Source organism: Betta splendens, chromosome 19 (assembly GCF_900634795.4).
Source record: "Betta splendens chromosome 19, fBetSpl5.4, whole genome shotgun sequence".
Lineage (NCBI taxonomy): Eukaryota > Metazoa > Chordata > Actinopteri > Anabantiformes > Osphronemidae > Betta > Betta splendens.
This window is the reverse complement of record NC_040898.2, coordinates 281955-304533: the sequence shown is the minus strand read 5'-3', so window position 1 is coordinate 304533 and position 22579 is coordinate 281955. Positions and strand designations below refer to the sequence as shown.

Here is a 22579-nt window from a genome sequence, read left to right as displayed (position 1 = left end):
TACCAGGTCACAATGGTGTTAAATTATTCATCTTACTGTAAAACATGAGGAATTATAAATATGTTCAAGTGAAATCTGTGGGAGAAGTAAATGTAGTAGTGATAGGACCAAGCTAAATTAGTTGAACTTGTGGGGCCTCACCTTTGCTCAGAACATCAATTGTGTCTCCTTCGCTGAATTCCAAGTCCTCAGGGCCCTGAGGAGCATAGTCGTACAGGGCTGCCATCTGATAGAGGATGGTACGATTGGCCAGAGGGTCTTCCTTCTAAACATCAAACGTTGAAATATAAGAAAAAGCAACATTACTACTTTGTACTGAATATATTTCAAACTCTTCCACACTTTAGATTTGTGTTTCTCTTCACCTTGTGCTGCTGTTTGTTTGTGAGCTGATGTGGGATCAATAAGGACTATCTAATCTATTTAATGAGGGGGTTGTGTATATGTAGTGGTCCGTAGTTCAGATGTGCACGTTTGAAGATGATGATAATGATGATGATGATGGGAGCGTCAATCGTTTATTTTGTTAGTGTATTTGATGATGGTAAATGGTAACTGCTGTGCACGTGTGTGGCGCTTTTCTACCTGGTGTTAGACTGGAGGAGCCAGAGACCATGATGTCTTAGTAGAGCTATGAGTGCTCCGTGTGCCACCTACAGGTCGGAATGCAGTAACACATGCTCTGTGTTGAGGAGCATTGTGGCCAATAAATGCGTCAGAGCAGGACACTGCTGAACAGGACTCTAGAAGATCTGCCTCAGACAACAAACGCCCCCCTTCCCTATGGAACTAAGAGACATATATGTGTTCTATGTACAATACACAACACAGCAAGGGATGTGTAACGGACACTAATCTATGCTTCCAGTAAAGCAAGCAGGGCTGGCCCTGGCCAAGTTGGTGCTCTAGGCGAGATCATGATTTTGTGCCCTCTACTCACTTCCCCCGGGACGCGATCACGAATGCTCATTGATTGTGATTTTGGGCTCTTCTCTGGCACGTTTATGCAAGTTTTTTTCTGATAGCTTGGAGCGGCGCCCCCCCAGCAGGTGGTGCCATAGGCAACCGCCTAGTTCGCCTATGCCCAGAGCTCCCTGCCAGCAAGTGATGCCAAGTGATTATGAAGTTACATTTCTACCTGACACCACAGGGTGATTCTGTTGGCCTCAGTCAGTTCTTGTATGGTGTCGCTTGGCTCCAGCAGCTGATCCAGAGGAATCAGTGTCTGAGAACCATGTGGCTTATGGCTGTTGTGAGACAAAGCAGAAACAGCATAACAGATGAGAAATTACGGGCAACTCCAAGGTAAAACCACATTGAGCATGATGAACTGAAGTGATTGAGAGGTGAGCAGTCACCGGAGGCGGAGGTGTGACGCAGGCTGTCCAAACCTCTGCGCTAATTCCTCTTTCAGTTCACTGTAAGGCTTATTCACAGAAACAGACAGCGCCACAGTGTAGACGTAGTGGACCTTCACCACTACAGATCCTGCCTCTGCCTCCTGGGCTGATCGGATGTTCTGAGGATAAGGAGTCTAGTATTGTAAAAAGGAACCATATATAAATATATACTGTACACTACTAAAAACATTACTAGCAATGCCTTGTAGAGCCAGTAAATCTCAATCAGAACATTTACATTTCCATCGCACGACCTTGACCCTACTGTAATTCAACTTGTCAATCATTGTCCACTGTCATTGTCCACAGGTTTATCAACATCGTTCTGGTTTGGTTTTTATTTAGTATCTAAGAGAGGCACAATGTTCTGTTGGAAGGATTGACACCATTTAATACAATTCATCATTTCAGATGTAGAAACACCAAAATGTTGGCAACCTCATCCTGCAGGACATCACAGGGACCTACTCAGAATCAGCTATCAGAAAGCAAACAGGAACAGAGGATGCACAAGGACGTGAGTGCTGAGTTTGAACAGACAAATCTACATGTACAGTACCTGTTCAGCGTCAGCAGTGCTTGTACCAGGCTCTGATGCTGACGGTAGGGTGCGGGTGGCGTTCTTGTAGGATGGAGGTGGCGTGTCTGACGTATAATGTACTGAAGGAAAAACAGGTCAGATACAAACTCAGCAATTGATCAGTCAGTCCATGTTAAAGCTATTCTTAGTCATTAGTGCTCCAGTCCCTTCACCTTTCACTCCTACATGGAAGCGACCACAGAGGTGTGTACTGTAGAACAAAGCTATGTGTTCTATGGAGGGGTGTGTGTTCCTGATTTACCCTGAGGAGGTGCTGCAGAACCAAGCTGAACCTTTGGACGGGCCGGTGGTTTGAGTTCTGGAGGGAGTGGAATTCCACTGGGTAATCTCTGCATGAGATGGATTAGATTCTATAGTTAAATTTTTTATTATGATCAACAGAAGAAGATGTAGGAATTTAACATTTTTAAGTGTTGTTTGACAGTTACACTGAATGCTTAGTATTGATATACCTGTGTAAGTGCTGCTACTTTATACGTTGTAAAACATGGCAGAAGACATAAATATATTACGTACATTTTCCTTTCTGCCTTTGCAGGTCTTTACATCTGCAGATTCAAGCAGAGACACTGGCAGAAGCCCTCTCTGTAAAAAAAACAAACGTTCACTTTATTCATATACGATCGTATCCTGGTTAAGAGTAGACAATATAGAACAGAATACCCGGACAATATTACAGAAATGGCACGAAAGCAGAAGACCCCCAGTCTTTTACCGGGCCCCCAGTGCCAACGTTGGTACCGAAGTACCAGTACTTGGTATTGATTAAAAACAGCACCAGATTTTCATTATGACGACGCTTAATTGATTTTGACTGACAGGCAGTGCGTTCAATCCCTTGTTGGTGGTGATCGGCCAATAGCATGGCAACAACTCCAGCTCCTAATGACACCTCCCTTTACATTGCCTAGATGGCTGTTGGGGGGAGGGGTAAATGACATATTTTAGCACATCAGTAACGCTTACACTAATTTTTACACCTCATATCACATCTTACAAGTGCCCCCATATTATAAAGATAATTTCATTCAAAAAGACATTGTGGTTAAGGGATAAACTCATTTGAATATACCAATACCCATTTTCTAGAAAATAGGCTTGGGGTACAAAAGGTTTTAACCTGTGAAATTATCTCAGTCTACTCAGTTTATTGTGCGAGTTCGACTCATTAACTGTCTCTTCCCTTTTACCTTTCCATCGTATATAACAGTTGCCATCCCATCTCTGTCCTCCTTTCCAAATAAAAACACCACCGCCCCTCCAGGCACAGTCAGCTGGTCTGGACCCCTCGCCATGTAAGGGACCTGTATGCGCATGTATCGGGAATCCCTGAAGGGATAAGTGATAAAAAGAAAAGATATGGTGATACTTTGAACCCGTTGGAATGGAATGGAATGTAATGGAATAGTGGTAATACTCACTGAGCTCCATCAACCTTGGGCTCATAGAAGCCGGGCTTCTGTATAGAGAAAGACAAGCTGTTCATTCATATATATATTGGCGATTAGATCAATGTGGTGTTACATATAAAGTAATACAATGTATAAACTCATTATTTCATCAATCATTTAAACAAAGCAAATAACTGTGTTCTGCATTTTATTTTTATCTGCATTAAGTAAAACAGTAAATGCCAGTGTTTATCTCAAACTATCCCAAAGTTTCTGTGATCTCTTCTACATAAATCTCTTCCCAGTCTTACCTGTAACCTCAGAGGTTCAAATCCTCCAAAATCATCATAAGGAATTGTGGAAGAAATAACCTGAAAGTACAACACATTTTTCTTAAACCTACAGTATAAATTATTTCTTCAATTCTCTATTTTAACGCTTCATTAAACCATACTATTTTAATCACATCCATTTCTGCTTAATTAATATTAGAACCTGTGAAGTATAACACACAGTCACTGACTGTGACTGTATCACAGTCCTTTCTTTTGTTCTATTTAAGTCAAAATCACAGTGTGCAATGTAACACTGCATCATATTTTATAAATTTATTATATACATGTATGAGTGTGCCACGACTCATTGCTTATCTACCTTCGCTTTGCCCAGGAAGTCTCTCTGCTGCAGCTGTTCCACATCCTGTTTCCTGGGACGAAATACCTTCCCCTCAGGAACAAGAAGAGGAGCCAGGACCTCCCTTTTCTGTGTCCCGATTTAAACACAGTAAGTTGTTATTAATGGGGTGTGATGCACTGACTTCCCCATTTGTCATTTTTATGCTAAAATTACTAATGAATAATAACAGAAATATTTCATTTTCATTTCTAGGCTTTTGATGTGAGTTGCTACTAAAGAATCCATCTGCATAAATAAAAGTGTGAATGAAAACCAAGCCTACAATAGAAAGACATGATGGTTGGATGTAGGGTTAATGTCTTCACCTTTCTAATGATAATAAAAAGGAAAAATACAAAAAACAATTCCCGTTCTGGAAAGATGCCACCAAATGTGTCGTCCTCACCAAGATGCTGTCCAGGGCCACTTTTATATTTACGCCTTTCTCCTGAGAAACTGACTGCAGAACTGCCCTTGCGTCGTCCCATTGGCCCATCCGACAGTACACAGCTGCTGCGTTATATAAAACCTAAGGGAGACATTGCAATAATGCATGGTCATTCATATTGTTTTACAGTGGTGCCATTTGTCCTTGAACTGCTGCGTAAGTGTTGCTCTGTCAGCCTCCACTCTCACTTCATAGCCACACCCACTTCTGCCATCTCATAAAGGCTTACTCCCAGCCATGCCGCTCCTGCTAGAGAGAGACTTTCTGAATAACTCATGCTGCAGTTGTTTTTTCAGATTTGGTACACTATGCTATACACTATGAGCCTTGTAATTTACTAGCCTTAGCCATGTCTTGTGGGAAACCAGTGTTTTCCATGTGCTTAGTGTCTTAGACCATAGTCAAACAATATTAATCACGCTTCGACACCCATATACTTAAAGTATAGCCATGTGTTAAACGAAAGTAAAGTCCTGTGGTTGTTAATAATAATTTCTTTAAAACTGTAGTGAATGTCAAGTCCTTTGTTTATTTATTTATTTTTTCTTTTGTTTTGTGTTGTACCTTACGTTCACTATACATTGTCAGATTTTTTTCTGGCTCTGACACTGCCCACAACACTCACAGTCTCAATTCACCATCTAAAATAGTGACTCATAACAGTAAATTGTTATTATTTGGCGTCTAACCTATCAGTGATTAGACAAGCTTTGACAGTGGAGAGGATGTTTCCTTTATCTGATTTCTAATGTCTGACCTGCCAGTTGTGTAGTTTGAAGTGCAGGCCCAGCTGTTTGTAGTCAATGACCATGTTTTCTCGCATATGCTTCTGTGCCCATATACAGTCTGAAAGAGCCTCCTCCAACCTGCACAGATTACAATTCACAGACATGTTTGAATGTAACACTCTGAGTAACAACTGTAAACCAGCCCTGACTCTGAGTTGAGGCTATCTAGGAGTTCTAAATATCCCCAAGCTTGTGAATCAAAGTTAAGATTAGAAAGTATGTAACGCTTTGATTTTGTGTAGAAAGTTGGAAGAGTAACTTCCTCTTACCTATTGATCTGCATCATAACTGCTGCTCTCTGAAAGAAGCCAACAGCAAGTCGTTCATCCTTTGCAATGGTGAGGTCTAAAGACTTTACACAAAAGACAAGACAAAAGACAGAGAATACAAACTTAGACTGGACACAAATTGAGAAGAATTGGGCCTATAGCCGAACCTCAGGAGAAACAATGTGGCTTTCGACCTAGTTGTAGACTGCTGGACAAGCTCTATACCCTCTCGTGGGGGGCTCGTGGTGGTTTGCCCAACCACTCTACATGTGTTTTGTGGGCTTAGAGAAGGCATTAGTCCGCGATCCTCGTAGCATTCGGTAGGGGGGTGCTCCGGAGTATGGAGTACAAGGCTCCTTGCTAAGGGCTATCCGGTCTCTGTATAACAGAAGCTTGGTTCGCACTGCCACCAGTAAGTCAGACCTGTTCCCGGTGCATGTTGGACTTCAGCAGGGCTGCCCTTTGTCACCGGTTCTGTTCATTATTTATTTTTATTTTTTTTTTTTTTGGACAGAATTTCTTGGTGTAGCCAGGCGCCGGTGGGGGTCTGGTTTAGGGACCACAGGATTGTCTCTGCTTCTTGCAGATGACATCCTGTTGGCTTCATCGAGCCAGGATCTCCAGCATGCGCTGTGGCGGTTTGCATCTGAGTGTGAAGTGCCTGGGATGAGAATCAGTTCTTCCAAGTCTGAAACCTTGGTTCTCAACCTGCCCCAAGTGGGGGAGTTAAAGTATCTTGTGGTCTGGTTAATGAGGGAAGGAAGAAGCAAGAGATTGACAGACAGATTGGTGGGGCGGCTGCAGTAATGCGGTTGGTGTACAGGTTGTGTTGAAAACAGAGTGGAGCCGAAAGGCGAAGCTCTCAATTTACTGGCCAATCTACGTTCCTACCCTCACCTACTGTATGGCCATGAGCTTTGGGTCATGACCGAAAGGGCAAGGTCACGGACACAAGTGGCCAAAATTATCTTCCTTCGCAGAGTGGCTGGGCGCTCCCCTAGAGACAGGGTGAGGAGCTCGTAGTAGAGTTCCTGCTCCTCCCCACAAGAGGGGCTAGCTGAGGTGGCTCAGACATCTGTTTCAGATGCCTTCTGGACGCCTCCCTGAGGAGGTGTTCAGGGCATGTCCCACCAGTAGGAGGCCCTGGGGAAGACCCAGAACACGCTGGAGGGACTACGTCTCTCAGCTGACCTGGGATCCCACTGGAGGAGCTGGAGGAAGTATCCGGGGAGAGGGAAGTCTGGAGCTCCATGCTCAGACTGCTGCTAGGAGACAGAGCATTCTCTTTGATTAGCCCAAAACTATGGAATGAGTTGCCATTATAAATTAAACATGCTGACTCTCTTCATGTTTTTAAGTCTTAAAACACTTTCTTTGACGTTTTAACTCAGTGTGATTTTGACATTTACCGTTTTTCCAGTTTATTGCTTTTATCTTTGCTTTACATTTGTCTACCTTTATTTCATTTGTATCTTACTGTGTCTGCTGTTTTAGATATTGTATATTTATTTTAAGTGTGCATAACTGCGTTTATTTTAAAGTGCTTTTATAGATAAAGTTAAATTGACTGGATGTAGTATGTACGAGTATGTATAGTTACTGTATATAGAAAATCTTCATTGTCCTGCAATGGGGAAATTACTAATGCACTAAAATTCTAATATATTTATATTTACATACACATAGTAATACTGCTCCTCTTTCTATTTAACTGTTGCACATACATGTATGTATCGGGTTAGAGAGAAACAAAATTTAATTACTTCTGTATGTCCTGCCCATACTATACTGTAGAGTGCTCCAGTATTAACAATCAGGCTGACTTTTGACCTTAAAACAGTCTTCAGTCATTATCTTACATACATACTTTAAGAGAGAATTATTTCTGAGACAGCTGGTAAATTAGACCTGCTAAAACAAGCAGAGCTTACTGGCCGCCTGGCATTTTGACCCAGCGCACGTTGCTAGCTTGACTGGAAGTCCAGTGAAACCCATGTAGGTCCACTGGTCTCTGTGTTAAAAGGTGCATTATGAAATACATAAGCCATTCTAAAAAAGAAATTATATGAGGATAAAGTAAAATAACACTTAGACGTTTATTTATTATATATGACAGCTAAATGTTTTTTTTCAAAGTCAGTTTTAAGCATAGTGCACGTGAAACCAACCTTGAGGGCTTGGTCCAGCTGCCCCAGGGCCACATTAACTGAGGCAGCATTAAACAGAATGCGAGATGTGGGTTCTCTTATCTGTTCCAGTTTGTTCAGGGCTTTGTGCCAGTCCTTGGCATCCACGGCCTGCACTGACTCATCCCACAGCTTCAATAGCTCTGTGTACAGCATACTGAAAGTCCCACAAGATAGAACACACAAAGTAGACTGTGCTTTGGCTTTTGGGGACTTGCTGCTTATTCTGATATTTGCTGTAAATAGAAGAAGAACAAAGGAGATTAAATGACATCTAATCTAAGACAATGTGAGGGTAAACATTCACGGTAAGTCAGTTACAAAGAACACACAAAGTACATACAAAACTAAAATTCACAACAGATATCTATAATTTACTATAATTTTAGCTTTGTTCAATAATAAAAAAAAAACATAGAAGCAGAAAAGAGAATCATGTTAACATGAATACCCAAGTTTTACTAGAACTGTGTTGTCTAGTTCATAAAACCAGCAGAATGCTTACTTTAGATACCGTTGAGCCAAAATATGCTGCTCGCTGTCTGATGCCAGGAGGAAAGTCAGAGTCTACTAACAGCCTCCTCCAGTATCTCCACCCATTGGCTATGAGGAAGTTTTCCATCCACATTCCTCCCCTGGGGAATCCACCTATCACAAAGCATCTCTGTCCCAATACCTTTATGAGGACCAATCATCATCTATTGACGGGACTTTGTACAGCATATGCTACGTGCAGGTATTTCATCATCAACTTCACAGTTACAGAAAAGTGGCCCAGTGAGTACGTTATTAAAGAGTTTCATCATCTCATGATAATGCTCTGTTATGACTGTAAAAACACAGCTGTTATAAACGGATGAAACATGGCCTGTAGTGCAGTGGTGGCGTGTCTGATGACTAAGTTGAATCATTGTCAGGGTTCGAAGGTGGTGTTTCACATTGACCTTTGTTACAAGTTTACAAGGAAGCATTTAAGGAAAGAAGTCAAGTAAAGTACACTGTTTCCAAGAAGTCACAGCTTTTACAGCAAAGCAACATTAGTGTTTGAATGGTCGTGTTTCAAAAACAAAACAATCTATGGGTGAAAGAATCTAGGTCAACCTGTTCTGCTGGTTCAGTCATTCTACAGCCGCTGCCCCACCTGCCACAGGCTGTGCTGACGTGGGCAGGGCCTCTGTGTGAGCTAGTCCCTGTAACACTGCTTTATTTAAAAAGAAGGGTCAGTTTAATCCTTATGTTAAGTTTTTATCTTTTTTGATGCAAAGATTTCTTTTACAAATTATCCGAAGAAGGCAAGAGTGTTAAACTCAACCCAATCCCTTGCTGTTTTTTCAACTCTTCCTGCCCCAGAGCTTACTCCTTACCTCAATCAGGTATCCTCGATCTGTTGTCAAACAACAGCTAATGTCCCCAGCAGGGACCCGGCCTACGAGGGCGACCCCTGCTCCAGGGGTTCCCGCCACGTCTTATATTGCTTCCCTATTTCCCCAGTTTTTCCTACCCAGACTGTTTAAGCCAGAACCCTGCTTGTACTGTACTGGACACCCACACAAACATTGATTTGGTTTCTGTGATTTGAGTCATGTATTCAATTCCGAATACAGTATCTGCCTTGACTGGTTGGAGTGAAATATACAGAAGAGAGAAAAGAACATCAATACTGTACACACACAGACAGGACGGTTGGACCACTAACTGAGTAGTATTAGTAGTAGTATTATTGTAACCTGAAGCATCTCTAAATATCGGTTCAAGTTTAAGGTTTTAAGCCTGGTCGTAAAGTATAGACAGTTTATGCTTCTACTCTACTACCAACCTGTCACCTGCTTCAAACTATGTTTCAATTCAACCCTTTTTACTAACTGCAAAAAAAATTACTTAATAATACTTTCAAATGATACAATTCACATTCTCTACATTTTTTCCCTTTTTTAATTGTTTCAAGCAGGTCTATAGGTTTGTTTTTGTTCAAATCAACATAGAACAACTACTGCCATTTATTTATAAATGATTATCTATGTTTTAAATCAGAACAGTCATTATACGAATTGATGTTCATTCACTGTCTGTTACAAGAGAACTGTTAACGCTGCCCTCTCCTTCTCCACCCAGTGTGATATGAGGTCTGCTTCTGTCCTCCTAGCGTTGATGACTGACGCTGGATCAGCTTCATTAGATCCTCTATGAAGACAGACCATATTATCAGGTTCTGGTCTGTCAGATAAAGGGACTTACTGTGTAGTGTCTACTGGTTGCTGTACCTCAGGTCCAGGTGATGAGCTCCCCCATGAATGTTGATAGCGACCAGCGAAGACGTCAGGGACTTGCGTACCTTGGCAGCAGAGAGCTGATTAGATCAGCACAGAGCATCACAGCTCAGGGACGTGTATTCATAATGGTTCATTTTTACCCCTCCATTTGCCCAAGGGTCCAGATCTCCATTAGAGAAAATTATGTTACTCGCTGTGGAGAGTTCTGTAAGAAATGAGAAAGGAACAAGGAAACCTTTGTTTCGTTCTTAGTTTAAATTTGTGCTGAAAGTGTACTTTTTAGAATTAAAGTTTCTCGCTATCCTTTCTTCTCTTCTTTTGCTACTGTACATCCACTGCATTTTTGCACCAAGTGGCATAAATCTTCTATATTTATTTGAGAGCTGCTCGTTATCAAAAGGACTGTGATGAATTGCTTGTTTAATAGATGGAGAAAACCACTGACAGCAAACCAGAATCTTCTAATCACTCTTAATTACCACATACTGTAGCAGTGAGAACAATTAAATTCTGTAAATAACAAGGCAGGTGTCAACTGGACAAAAGTAGCCATGATAAAGTCAAGAGGTAGTTTTTGATGCAGCTAGCTGACGCAAAAGCAGACTAAGGTCTCCTGGGAACGGGATTGCTAATGAAGCTTTTATGAAGCTCTTCTGTGACCCTGTGGGGGCCTCAACCATGTTTTATAGCATGACCTACTGCATCTCGACTGCAGACAGGAAGAGGCCGAATCAGTTTGAGGAGGCCCCTGGACTCAGCACACGAGGAAGGGGGTGCAATCGGCCAATCTGTCAACTTTGATCCCTCCCCCTGTACGATGCGTTCTATCCAAGGTGTTTCATTCCTGCCCAGAGCTGCTTCCAGTGAACCTTCGATCACTATTGCACACGTTAGCACTTACCTCATATTAACAAGGCCAAGATTCGACTACTGCCTTTTCTAGATGACACTGCTGCAGCAGGTAACGTGATATGTCAGGACACTATAGTGCACGTCTGATGTACTTACCATCACCCCAGAATTGGATTTTGAGCCAGTCCGGTCGTGGAATCACAGCCCAGCGCTTGGAGCAATACAGCTCACGATCCCTCTCAGTGAAAGGCATTGGAGGAAACATATCCGTTACATTGTTGCTCTCATAGCACAGATTGATTTCTGTGCATGCCTGAAACCACAAGTATGATAATCATAATGTGAAATGACCTAAATGAAGAACCGTTTATTAATCGTTTATTAACTAAACAATAGCAGATGGTGTAGTGACTTTTTTTTAATGGTATCTACTTATTTATTCAGTGGGTTGTGTATAGGCATCCATTTTGTGTATCAGTCCGTTAATCACTTCACCTCAGCCACTAGCTCTTTGGTAGAAGCCAGCCTGGGGATTAACTTGTCCACTGTCCAGTCAGTTCTGATCTACTTCTTGTCCTGACCTAATCTCAGTCCTTGCAACTTTTCTGAGATCTTTGGTCCTCGTTCTGTTGTGTTAAAATGTTAGAACCCAGTTTGTGCACATTGGAGAATGTTTAGGTACCTGGTAGTCCCAGGCCATGCTATTAAAGCCTAGTCCACATCCAGTGGGATCTGCACACTCCACGTAGAGACTGTACTGGTCAAAGCACTTCAGCTGCCCAGTTGCATTGTACACAATCCCTGCATGATGACAGACAGTCATTTATGTATCACAAGTTATTCAGAGTAAACATTTGTCCCTGGAATCGATCTTCAAACTGTCCATGAGTGTTTAATACCACTATTTCTTCACCTGCAGTCATCCTAAGGTTGGCGAGCAGGTTAAATCCATTCAGCATGGTTTTACAAGCCACCTGCAAAACAAGACAAGACAACAATATATATATATATATATATATATACACCACTCTATTCTCCCCCTCCACGGGTGGTCTCATCCACTTTCCAAACTCGGGTCCTCTACCAGAGGCCAGGGAGCTTGAGGGTTCTGCGCAGTATCCTTGTTGTTCCTAGGACTGCACTTTTCTGGACTGAGATGTCGGATGTTTTTCCAGGGATCTGTTGTAGCCACTCCTCCAGTTTGGGGGTCACAGCCCCCAGTGCTCCGATCACCACAGGCACCACTGTGGCCTTCACCTTCCAAGCCTTCTCCAGTTCTTCTCTGAGCCCTTGGTATTTCTCTAGTTTCTCATGTTCCTTTTTCCTGATGTTGCCATCGCTTGGTATTGCCACATCCACCACTACGGCTTTCCTCTGCTCTTTATCCACCACCACAATGTCTGGTTGGTTCGCCATTACCATTCTGTCAGTCTATATCTGGAAGTCCCACAGGATCTTGGCTCGCTCGTTCTCTACCACCTTGGGAGGTGTTTCCCATTTTGACCTTGGGGTTTCCAGTCCATACTCTGCGCAGATGTTCCTGTATACTATGCTAGCCACTTGGTTATGGCGTTCCATGTATGCTTTCCCTGCCAGCATCTTACACCCTGCAGTTATGTGCTGGACTGTCTCAGGGGCCTCTTTGCACAGTCTACACCTTGTGTCTTGTCTGGTGTGGTAGATCTGGGCCTCTATGGCTCTGGTGCTCAGGGCCTGCTCCTGTGCGGCCAGGATGAGTGCCTCTGTGGTGTCCTTCAGCCCAGCCCTTTCAAGCCATTGGTAGGATTTGTTGAGATCAGCCACTTCAGTTATGTTCCGGTGGTACATCCCGTGTAAGGGCTTGTCCTCCCATGATGGCCCCTCTTCCAGCATCTCATCCTCTGTTCTCCACTGCCTGAGACATTCACTCAGCACGTCATCTGTCGGGGCCTTATCCTTGATGTACTTATGGATCTTGCATGTTTCATCCCGGATAGTGGCTCTCACGCTCACTAGTCCTCGGCCTCCTTTCTTGCGGCTAGCGTACAGTCTCAGGGTGCTGGATTTGGGGTGGAACCCTCCATGCATGGTGAGGAGCTTTCGTGTCTTAACATCTGTGGTCTGTATCTCTTCCTTTGGCCACCTTATTATTCCCGCAGGGTATCTGATCACTGGCAGGGCGTAGCTGTTTATTGCCCGGGATTTGTTCTTGCCATTGAGCTGGCTTCTTAGGACTTGCCTTACTCGTTGGAGGTATTTGGCTGTTGCCGCATTCCTTGTTGCCTGTTCAAGGTTGCCGTTCGCCTGTGGTATTCCAAGGTACTTGTAATTGTCCTCAATGTCTGCTATTGTTCCTTCTGGGAGTGAGACCCCTTCTGTGTGGATTACCTTGCCTCTCTTTGTCACCATCCTCCCACATTTCGCGACCCTGAATGACATCCCGATGTCCGAGCTGTAGATCCTGGTGGTGTGGATCAGCGAGTCGATGTCTCGCTCATTCTTAGCGTACAGCTTGATGTCATCCATGTAGAGGAGGTGACTTATGGTGGCCCCGTTCCGGAGTCGGTATCCATAGCCAGTCTTGTTTATTATTTGGCTGAGGGGGTTCAGACCTATGCAGAACAGCAGTGGGGACAGTGCATCTCCTTGGTATATGCCACATTTGATGGATACTTGGGCAAGTGGCTTTCCATTGGCTTCAAGGGTGGTTCTCCACAACCTCATCGAGTTTGCAATGAAGGCCCTTAGAGTTCTGTTGATGTTGTACAGCTCCAAGCATTCAGTGATCCATGTGTGTGGCATTGAGTCGTAGGCTTTCTTGTAGTCGATCCAGGCTGTGCACAGGTTGGTGTGTCGCACTCTGCAGTCTTGGGCGACAATATATATCTATATATCTAGATATCTAGATATCTAGATAGATAGATAGATAGATAGATAGATAGATAGATAGATAGATAGATAGATATAGATACATCTCAATCGGTAATAGCGCTCTGGATAGCTCAATCGGTAATAGCGCTCTGGATAGCTCAATCGGTAAAGTCATTGAAGTCATATATTATATACACGGATTATCCTGCTGAAGATATATATATATGAAGACATAAGTAATGCATGTGGTCATGTGTTCAGAAAGGTGAGGGTTTTTAGACCGGCCTGTTTGGTTGTTACTTGCTTACTTTGACAGGGTTTGCTGGCATGCTGCCCATGAACTGGGTGCTGTAGGGGTAGTCCAGCATGGCCATTAGAGTGAAAGCATTCCTCAGCAGGCCATTCAGCTGACGGACATCCTGAGCAGAGGAAGGTGTCTGACAAAGAGCAAACACTGACTGGATGCGACTGTAATCTGGTGAGAACAGCAGTTAATTCCTTATTCAGCATCATTAAAGTCACTTTGTTTACGTTTCAACATTAACATCACAATATAATCTGATATTACTGTTGGACTTCATGAAATTTCATGAGTAAAATTATTTTTAGACAGATTTACCTTGGAGTACAGCTAATTCCTTTAGCTGATGGAAAGCTGCCATCACAGCACTTCTACATTTGGGGTTAATACTCTCAAAATCCTTTGAAAGACAATGATTATTACTTTAACTATCCTGTATTATTACTTTAAGATATTCAGAGCAGTCAGATATTCTGCCAAATAAATACAAATGTTACAAAGGATTGGCTGCATCAATGCACCTACAGCTGTAACATCTCTGAAAAACTGACTGGAGTCTCCAAGGCCAGCGGTGGACAGGATAGGGGCACTAGCAGCTAGAGCACCAGCCACAATACTGGGATACTTGAGTCTCATGTAGACAGACAGCATTCCACCATAACTGCAAAGATAAGGACACACTGACATCAACATGTGACGTAGAAATGTATATTTATTCAACTATTAATATTGATTTTTGGTATGGGTCAAAAAATATATATTTATGAACATATTTACATTATATTTTAATACAATTTATTTTATATTTGTTGTTGAAGTTTAACAGCTACACTATAACTATACTGTACATTTCTTACATTATTACATACTCGTACGTACTCAACAGGTACAGTAAAGTGATTATTAGTGTTTGAGTGTTTTTTATGTCAGATTTCTATTTGTATTTACTTTACTACTGTTATTTTGTGGAACTAACAATAAGTCACCAAAACAACAGTTTAGTATATTGTATGTGTCTGTTTTAAATGATCCAACTGTGTCTCAAATAATATGTGCATAACAAGACTGCAAACTAAAGGCAAAAAAACACAATGACACAGTTTGTGCTTTTGTGTATTGGGAAAGAAGAGGCACAGTTGATCTCCGCTATCAAATAAAGATGAAGCTCTTTAATGATTAAGGATAACAAAGCACCTACATTTCTGGAAACATCCCATCCAAAAGTCTTAATTGTTAGAAAAATACTGCATTTAATCATTGAAACATATTTTGCTGAAGCCTTGTTAGCTGTGCTATAGCCTTGAAGTTTTCTCCCTTCTGCTCTGCAAGAAATAGGGAGTACCGGTGTGTAGCATCCTTATCTGATGAGCCCAATGCTTGTTTTGTGCAGGAAATATTCTGTGTGACGATGCACCTCCCAGAATGCAATACATATTATGAGCTGAATCCTTGTCTTCTCTTCAGTGAGAGGAAGTTGCCTTTGCTGTAAACTGCTCACTCCTTGCAAGTAAAATCCTGAAGAAGGTCTCAACTGATTGTGTCTGCTTTATTTAAGATTTACAAAGGGAACTAACAATTTCCCTAACATTAATTGTTAAAAATAGGATTTCTGCCTGGTATCTTGGTATCTGAAATAATCTATTTCTGCTGTTAATTTTAGTTAAAGGTGATGTAATAGGAATAATCAGAGTGAGCCTGGGCTGGCGGGACCTAGTTGTACTACTGAACATAAACAACTATTATTTCTGGTTAATGATTTTTCTGAACACTTTGAATTGCAATGTCATGTCCTCCTCAGTTGTTTATTTATCTCAATAACCAGCTGCTGTTTGTGCAGAATGGGTAAACAAGGTTTATTAAGGGGCCCTTACCTGCCACCAAACACGATAACAGGACAGTCTGTGGCTATGAGCTGCTGCTTCAGCTCAGTGATCATCACACTGTAGTCAGCAAGAGCCTGCTCCACAGTCAGCAAGCTGATCTGAGGGATGCTGAAAGAGTCGTTGCCAAAGGGCAGAGATCTTCCATAGTACCGCTGTCAGACAAAAAAAGATGTAATCACCGAGCCAGGAGTTCAACCAGGCTTCAGTAATGTTAAGCTCCTGTTTTAGGAGGTAAGTCAAGCTATGCTAGTATTACTAGACCAAATAATGTACGCGAGTCAAGTTGTATTAAAACAATTTCTGCACAGCAACTGAATAAAAGCAAAAGAAGAGTTTTACAGTGGCAGCAGTATCACAGCACAGCATCAGTACTGACTAGGGGCCCAGGGACGTCTGACTGTTGTGGACCACAATATTTTGTACATAACTGTACCAAACAATTGTACAACAATTGATTAAATTAACACACATAACTGTACAAACGACTGTGTAAGTGTTCTTACATGTTCAGCAAATATAACGAGTGCTTGTTGCTGGGCAGCTAACTCAGTGATGAATCCAGAATTGAGAGCAAATTCCCAGATATCTCCCTCATTGCCTGTGTAGAAGAAAATAGGCCCGTAGCTTTTTTTCCAGTATTTATCTAGAGGAAATGAGAACAGAACATTGTCATTTACGCATTGCTTAAAAGGAAAATTTGTGTTGTTGATAAAAGTTTATGTTACCTGTGATCAGGTAACGCTGTTTAAACGTCCCATTTCCCATGCTGTTAAAGTTGAAGTGATCCAAAGTCTGGGTGAAATACTTCTCCATGTATCCATGGTTTCTTGACTGAAAATACAAAATGAAAAGCAGAACTCATATTACACAGAATATTTCTAAAATAAAGTTATGATTTCTTGTAATACTCCTGAAGACTGGTAAAAGAAGAGCACAATAATGCTTTCATCTCACTTTCTTTTGAGATTGTACTTTCTATAAAAAACAAAAATTTCTGATTCCAAAAAAGTTTAAAAGAATATAGGATTTGAATTTGCTAACTCTGTAGGTAATTAGGGAAACATTGTTACTGCATGGACTACTACTACTACTACTACTACTACTACTACTACTGAGTGATCAGCTGCTCTTGTGGTCAGCTTCATCAACAAAGAAATACTTACAATACATAAAACTGCTGTTCTTACTTAATAATTAATATCCAAAAAAAGAAAATTTGACTCTCCTCCTTGAACCGCCGCCTTATCGTGGTGGAGGAGTTTGTGTGCCCGAATGACCCCGGGAGCTATGCCTCCATGACCCGGCCCCGGATACGCGGGCGGATGGATGGATGGACACATGATGGATGGACACATGATGGATGGACACAGGACGGACGGACGGACGGACGGACGGACGGACGGACGGACGGACGGACGGATGGAAAATTTGACTACTGCAAAAATAAGGTTTTCATGCTCCTCATTTTGCAAGCTTTTTACTTTATACTTTACTGATTATTACATTAAATAATTAAACTATAGATTTCCACCGTGGTATAGCAGGATAAAACCCTGTTGTTCAATTCTAGTGACAATAAAGCATTAAAGTCCCAAGTTTATGCATGTTTATTACTGCTTTCTTACTGTTTATTATTGCAAACTCTGTGCATTATATAATATATATATAATATAATAGACTTGTATACGGGTGGTCCCCGGTTCGAATCCCCGTTAGGGCAAATAAGCATCCAGTGTGGGTCCTTGGGCAAGACCCTTCAAGCTACCGCCTTACCTCATATCATGAGAGACAATGAACCACATGAGATACCGGCTCAGACGTCGCCCGGTCTAACAAGGTCTGCGTCAGGTGTTGGGGAACCAGAGCACCTTGACGAGAAATGGGCTACTGGAACAAGAAAGAAATGGCTAAGATGCGAGAACAGAGAACTGTTGGAATGCTACTACTCAAGTAACCCTAGTCAGAGGGGTTACATGAAAAGAATGTGTGGCGAATGGGAACGGAGAAACCCACATTCAAGACTGACTGCGAAACAACTAGTAGCTCAGTGTTCCAACATCCACAAACGGCAACTGCTATCACAACTTGAGATTGACGAGATACAACACAAATGCTACGGCAAGGGGGAGCCAGGATGCCAGGTCAGAGGGGAGGTTTCACCATCTCCCCAACCGGAAATTGGGTACAAAGCCCCAATGAGCACAGATACGCTGAGCGAGGCAGCGACTGACCTGAAAGATAAGATCATGGCGAGATTAAACAGGCAACCCCGAACCCCACTACAACGGCTAAGTGAAGTACCATCAGAAACTCTCATGGAACATGTGAATGCAGCATTGAGAGTGATCCCTACCACAACAATCACAGAAACCAACGAGCTGATATACGCTTCAGCATCAGTGATCCTAGAGGTGCTTGGATATAAGAGCAACAGTGGGAGCCATGAGAAACAATACCCACCATGGAAACGAAGGTTGGAGGCAAAAATCAAGGCAGCTCGGAGGGAAGTGAGCCAAATGACAGAGGCCCAGAGAGGTGCAATGAAAAGACCGATGCCCAAGAGGTACAGCCAGATGACCATACCTGAAGCACTCGAAACTGCCAAGCAAAGGCTACAAGCCTTGGCCAGCCGCCTAAAGAGATACACCAGAGACAATGAAGCCAGACGAATAAACCGGCTGTTCGCAACACAACCTGCGAAAGTGTACTCTCAATGGCAGGGTAATAACAGCAGAGCAGACCCACCAAGGCTGGAAACTGAACAGTACTGGAAAGGCATATGGGAAAGGGAGGCATCACACAACAACGATGCACAGTGGCTGGTGGATCTGAGGGAAGACCACAGCAACCTCCCTGAACAGAACCCAGTGACTATCACAGTGGCAGACATCCAACAAAGAGTCTCAGGTATGAAAAACTGGACAGCACCTGGCCCTGACATGATCCACGCCTACTGGCTAAAGAAGCTCACTGCAATCCATGAGCGCCTGGCAGCACAAATGAACCAGCTGCTAAGAGATGGGACTCACCCTGAATGGCTAACCGAAGGGCGAACGATTCTGATAATGAAGGATCCCTCAAAGGGTGCAGTCCCATCCAACTACCGGCCAATAACCTGCCTCTCCACAACATGGAAGCTCATGTCAGGCATCATCGCAGCTAAGATAAGTGGACACATGGGTCAATACATGAGCGAAGCACAGAAGGGCATTAGTAAGGATACCAGAGGAGCCAAACACCATCTCCTGGTTGACAGAACAGTCGCCCAAGACTGCAGAGTGCGACACACCAACCTGTGCACAGCCTGGATCGACTACAAGAAAGCCTATGACTCAATGCCACACACATGGATCACTGAATGCTTGGAGCTGTACAACATCAACAGAACTCTAAGGGCCTTCATTGCAAACTCGATGAGGTTGTGGAGAACCACCCTTGAAGCCAATGGGAAGCCACTTGCCCAAGTATCCATCAAATGTGGCATATACCAAGGAGATGCACTGTCCCCACTGCTGTTCTGCATAGGTCTGAACCCCCTCAGCCAAATAATAAACAAGACTGGCTATGGATACCGACTCCGGAACGGGGCCACCATAAGTCACCTCCTCTACATGGATGACATCAAGCTGTACGCCAAGAGTGAGCGAGACATCGACTCACTGATCCACACCACCAGGATCTACAGCTCGGACATCGGGATGTCATTCGGGGTCGCGAAATGTGGGAGGATGGTGACAAAGAGAGGCAAGGTAATCCACACAGAAGGGGTCTCACTCCCAGAAGGAACAATAGCAGACATTGAGGACAATTACAAGTACCTTGGAATACCACAGGCAAACGGCAACCTTGAACAGGCAACAAGGAATGCGGCAACAGCCAAATACCTCCAACGAGTTAGGCAAGTCCTAAGGAGCCAGGTCAATGGCAAGAACAAATCCCAGGCAATAAACAGCTACGCCCTGCCAGTGATCAGATACCCTGCGGGAATAATAAGGTGGCCAAAGGAAGAGATACAGACCACAGATGTTAAGACATGAAAGTTCCTCACCATGCATGGAGGGTTCCACCCCAAATCCAGCACCCTGAGACTGTACGCTAGCCGCAAGGAAGGAGGCCGAGGACTAGTGAGCGTGAGAGCCACTATCCAGGATGAAACATCCAAGATCCATAAGTACATCAAGGATAAGGCCCCAACAGATGACGTGCTGAGTGAATGTCTCAGGCAGTGGAGAACGGAGGATGAGATGCTGGAAGAGGGACCATCATGGGAGGACAAGCCCTTACACGGGATGTACAACCGGAACATAACTGAAGTGGCTGATCTCAACAAATCCTACCAATTGGCTTGAAAGGGCTGGGCTGAAGGACAGCACAGAGGCACTCATCCTGGCCGCACAGGAGCAGGCCCTGAGCACCAGAGCCATAGAGGCCCAGATCTACCACACCAGACAAGACCCAAGGTGTAGACTGTGCAAAGAGGCCCCTGAGACGATCCAGCACATAACTGCAGGGTGTAAGATGCTGGCAGGGAAAGCATACAAGGAACGCCATAACCAAGTGGCTGGCATAGTATACAGGAACATCTGTGCAGAGTATGGACTGGAAACCCCAAGGTCAAAGTGGGAAACACCTCCCAAGGTGGTAGAGAACGAGCGAGCCAAGATCCTGTGGGACTTCCAGATACAGACAGACAGAATGGTAATGGCGAACCAACCAGACATTGTGGTGGTGGATAAAGAGCAGAGGAAAGCCGTAGTGGTGGATGTGGCAATACCAAGCGATGGCAACATCAGGAAAAAGGAACATGAGAAACTAGAGAAATACCAAGGGCTCAGAGAAGAACTGGAGAAGGCTTGGAAGGTGAAGGCCACAGTGGTGCCTGTGGTGATTGGAGCACTGGGGGCAGTGACCCCCAAATTGGAGGAATGGCTACAACAGATCCCTGGAATAACATCCGACATCTCAGTCCAGAAAAGTGCAGTCCTAGGAACAGCAAGGATACTGCGCAGAACCCTCAAGCTTCCTGGCCTCTGGTAGAGGACCCGAGCTTGGAAAGTGGATGAGACCACCCACGTGGGGTGAGAAGGGAGTTTTTTTATATATTATATATATATATATATATATATATATATATATATATATATATATATATATATGTGTGTGCGTGTGTGTGTGTGTGTGTGTGTGAAATAACCCTCCCAATGACCGCATACTCAATAATGCAGCTAATGTACTAAACATTAGCCCGCACTTTAACTACTGTATAGCGACGGCCAATTTGACCACGGAAACGCGAACAGCGAATGTCATCACAAGACATGACATCTTTTGTCTTTTAGTATAGTTTACAGTATATTAGTACTGTAAATGTTCCGTGCATGAAGTGCAACTCATTATTCATATGTAAAATGGAGACTGAATAACGTCTTTTTATGCTGTGTTGCTTCCGTAAGTCGGTAAAACACATTTAGGATATACTGATTTACTCCTTCTCCTTTTCTCCACTTTGAAAACGAAATAAGAATAAACGATTTGAAGCGTAACATCAACAAATGTTTGTGACTCTCCTTCAAAAGTCACAAATGTTTGTAACATCAACAAACGTTTGTGACTCTCCTTCAAGAGTCACAAATGTTTGTTGACGTTGCGCTTCAAATGCTCTTGGTGTTTTATTGTGAAAGTCGGGCGACTGGTCCCGCCCCCTGGTTTTCATTTTTCTTATATGTTTTTCCAAGTGGAGAAGCACGTCGCAAATGTGTTTTACCGACTTACTACAACGAAACATCGTATAAAAATACGTTATTCAATGTTAATTTTAGACATAAATAATGAATTGCACTTCATGCACGGACCGTAAATGACCTGATGCAAGTAAAAACGTCACTATTGTGATCGGTTTAGATTTTTGGAGACTAACCGGATCACAATAGTGACTTTTTACATATACTATAAATGTAGAATGTAATCATAATATAAAATAACATGACATTACATGGCAATTTTAGATTTTAGTAGCTAGTAACAGGTGCACTGTAAACGGTATTTACTAATCACAGAAAAAGCATTTTTTTATTAACCAAATTACGGAAAAATATGAGACTTTGAGTAATGAATTACTCCAAAGGCACAGTAAATACTGTAGTACCTTAGGTAATGCGTTTACATACGGGCCATACGGGCTATTTTTAGTACCATTGACGTTTAACGCTAACTTGAGTCCAATAGTTCCTCGCAATAGTTTCAGCAGTTACCGTAAAGTTTATAACAATCGCACAAAGTATAGCGATGGCTAGGTTTAAACAGAGCTCAGTGGGCGATTTCTAACAAGTGTCATTCTAATAAAATTAGAGTACTAGTAATGGTGAGGTTATCGCGGCGTTGATAGGCACTTACTCTGAAGTCACTGTTGATAAAGGACGGAGCACAAGCCAATGCTTGTTGACAGACTTTCTGAAAGTGAAATAAAAACTAGCTGAACACACTGAAAGTGATTTAAACGTCACCTGGAGCCTGTGTGGTGGAGCGCTCAGCACCTCGGCGCAAAACACGGCTAATGTTACCGTAACAAAGGCTGATATCCTCCTCATATTACCCAGGGAAAATAATCTACGCGTCGTTATAAAGCCCACTTGGAGTTTATGGCGACTTTCTTCCTCGGTGCATTA

The 22579-nt window shown here is 42.9% G+C and overlaps 2 protein-coding genes across 10 annotated transcripts in view; both read right to left on the bottom strand.

Moving 5' to 3' along the window:
* noxa1 (NADPH oxidase activator 1) overlaps positions 1–10011 on the bottom strand; it is an 18651-nt gene extending 8640 nt beyond the window's left edge. For 4 of the 8 annotated variants that reach the window (XM_029133413.3, XM_055504390.1, XM_055504389.1 and 1 more), the window contains exons 1-15: positions 8264–8648; positions 7741–7994; positions 5573–5655; positions 5273–5381; positions 4474–4596; positions 4047–4154; positions 3704–3763; positions 3423–3460; positions 3192–3330; positions 2518–2586; positions 2243–2330; positions 1960–2060; positions 1359–1534; positions 1139–1247; positions 142–265 (exon numbers count right to left, since the gene is read on the bottom strand). In XM_029133413.3, the coding sequence (XP_028989246.1) occupies positions 142–265; positions 1139–1247; positions 1359–1534; positions 1960–2060; positions 2243–2330; positions 2518–2586; positions 3192–3330; positions 3423–3460; positions 3704–3763; positions 4047–4154; positions 4474–4596; positions 5273–5381; positions 5573–5655; positions 7741–7914 (1501 nt within the window). In that variant the 5' untranslated portion in view covers positions 7915–7994; positions 8264–8648. The other 4 variants (XM_029133416.3, XM_029133417.3, XM_029133414.3 and 1 more) reach the window with 4 other exon arrangements.
* dpp7 (dipeptidyl-peptidase 7) lies at positions 9319–22579 on the bottom strand. Of its 2 annotated transcripts, XM_029133419.3 has the most exons (14): positions 22448–22571; positions 22308–22364; positions 16640–16745; positions 16418–16557; positions 15903–16066; positions 14557–14692; positions 14350–14431; positions 14039–14205; positions 11794–11854; positions 11563–11681; positions 11037–11193; positions 10169–10233; positions 10020–10090; positions 9319–9939 (listed from the first exon to the last, which is right to left on the bottom strand). In XM_029133419.3, the coding sequence occupies exons 1-14, from the start codon at positions 22499–22501 to the stop codon at positions 9828–9830; spliced, it is 1491 nt and encodes a 496-aa protein (XP_028989252.1). In that variant the 5' UTR covers positions 22502–22571; the 3' UTR covers positions 9319–9827. The 2 variants fall into 2 exon arrangements, with proteins under 2 accessions (XP_028989252.1, XP_028989253.1); XM_029133420.3 differs by lacking the exon at positions 22308–22364 and having other exon boundaries at positions 22418–22579.

What these genes read in the sequence shown, in the direction of transcription:
- dpp7 (XM_029133419.3), bottom strand. Translation starts at nt 22,501, where the DNA reads ATGAGGAGGATATCAGCCTTTGTTACGGTAACATTAGCCGTGTTTTGC. An exon ending in GGAATTAGCTGTACTCCAAG is followed by an intron (nt 14,206 to 14,349) that starts GTAAATCTGTCT and finishes TGTTCTCACCAG; the next exon opens with ATTACAGTCGCATCCAGTCA. An exon ending in GCATGGCCTGGGACTACCAG is followed by an intron (nt 11,194 to 11,562) that starts GTACCTAAACAT and finishes TTGTGGTTTCAG; the next exon opens with GCATGCACAGAAATCAATCT.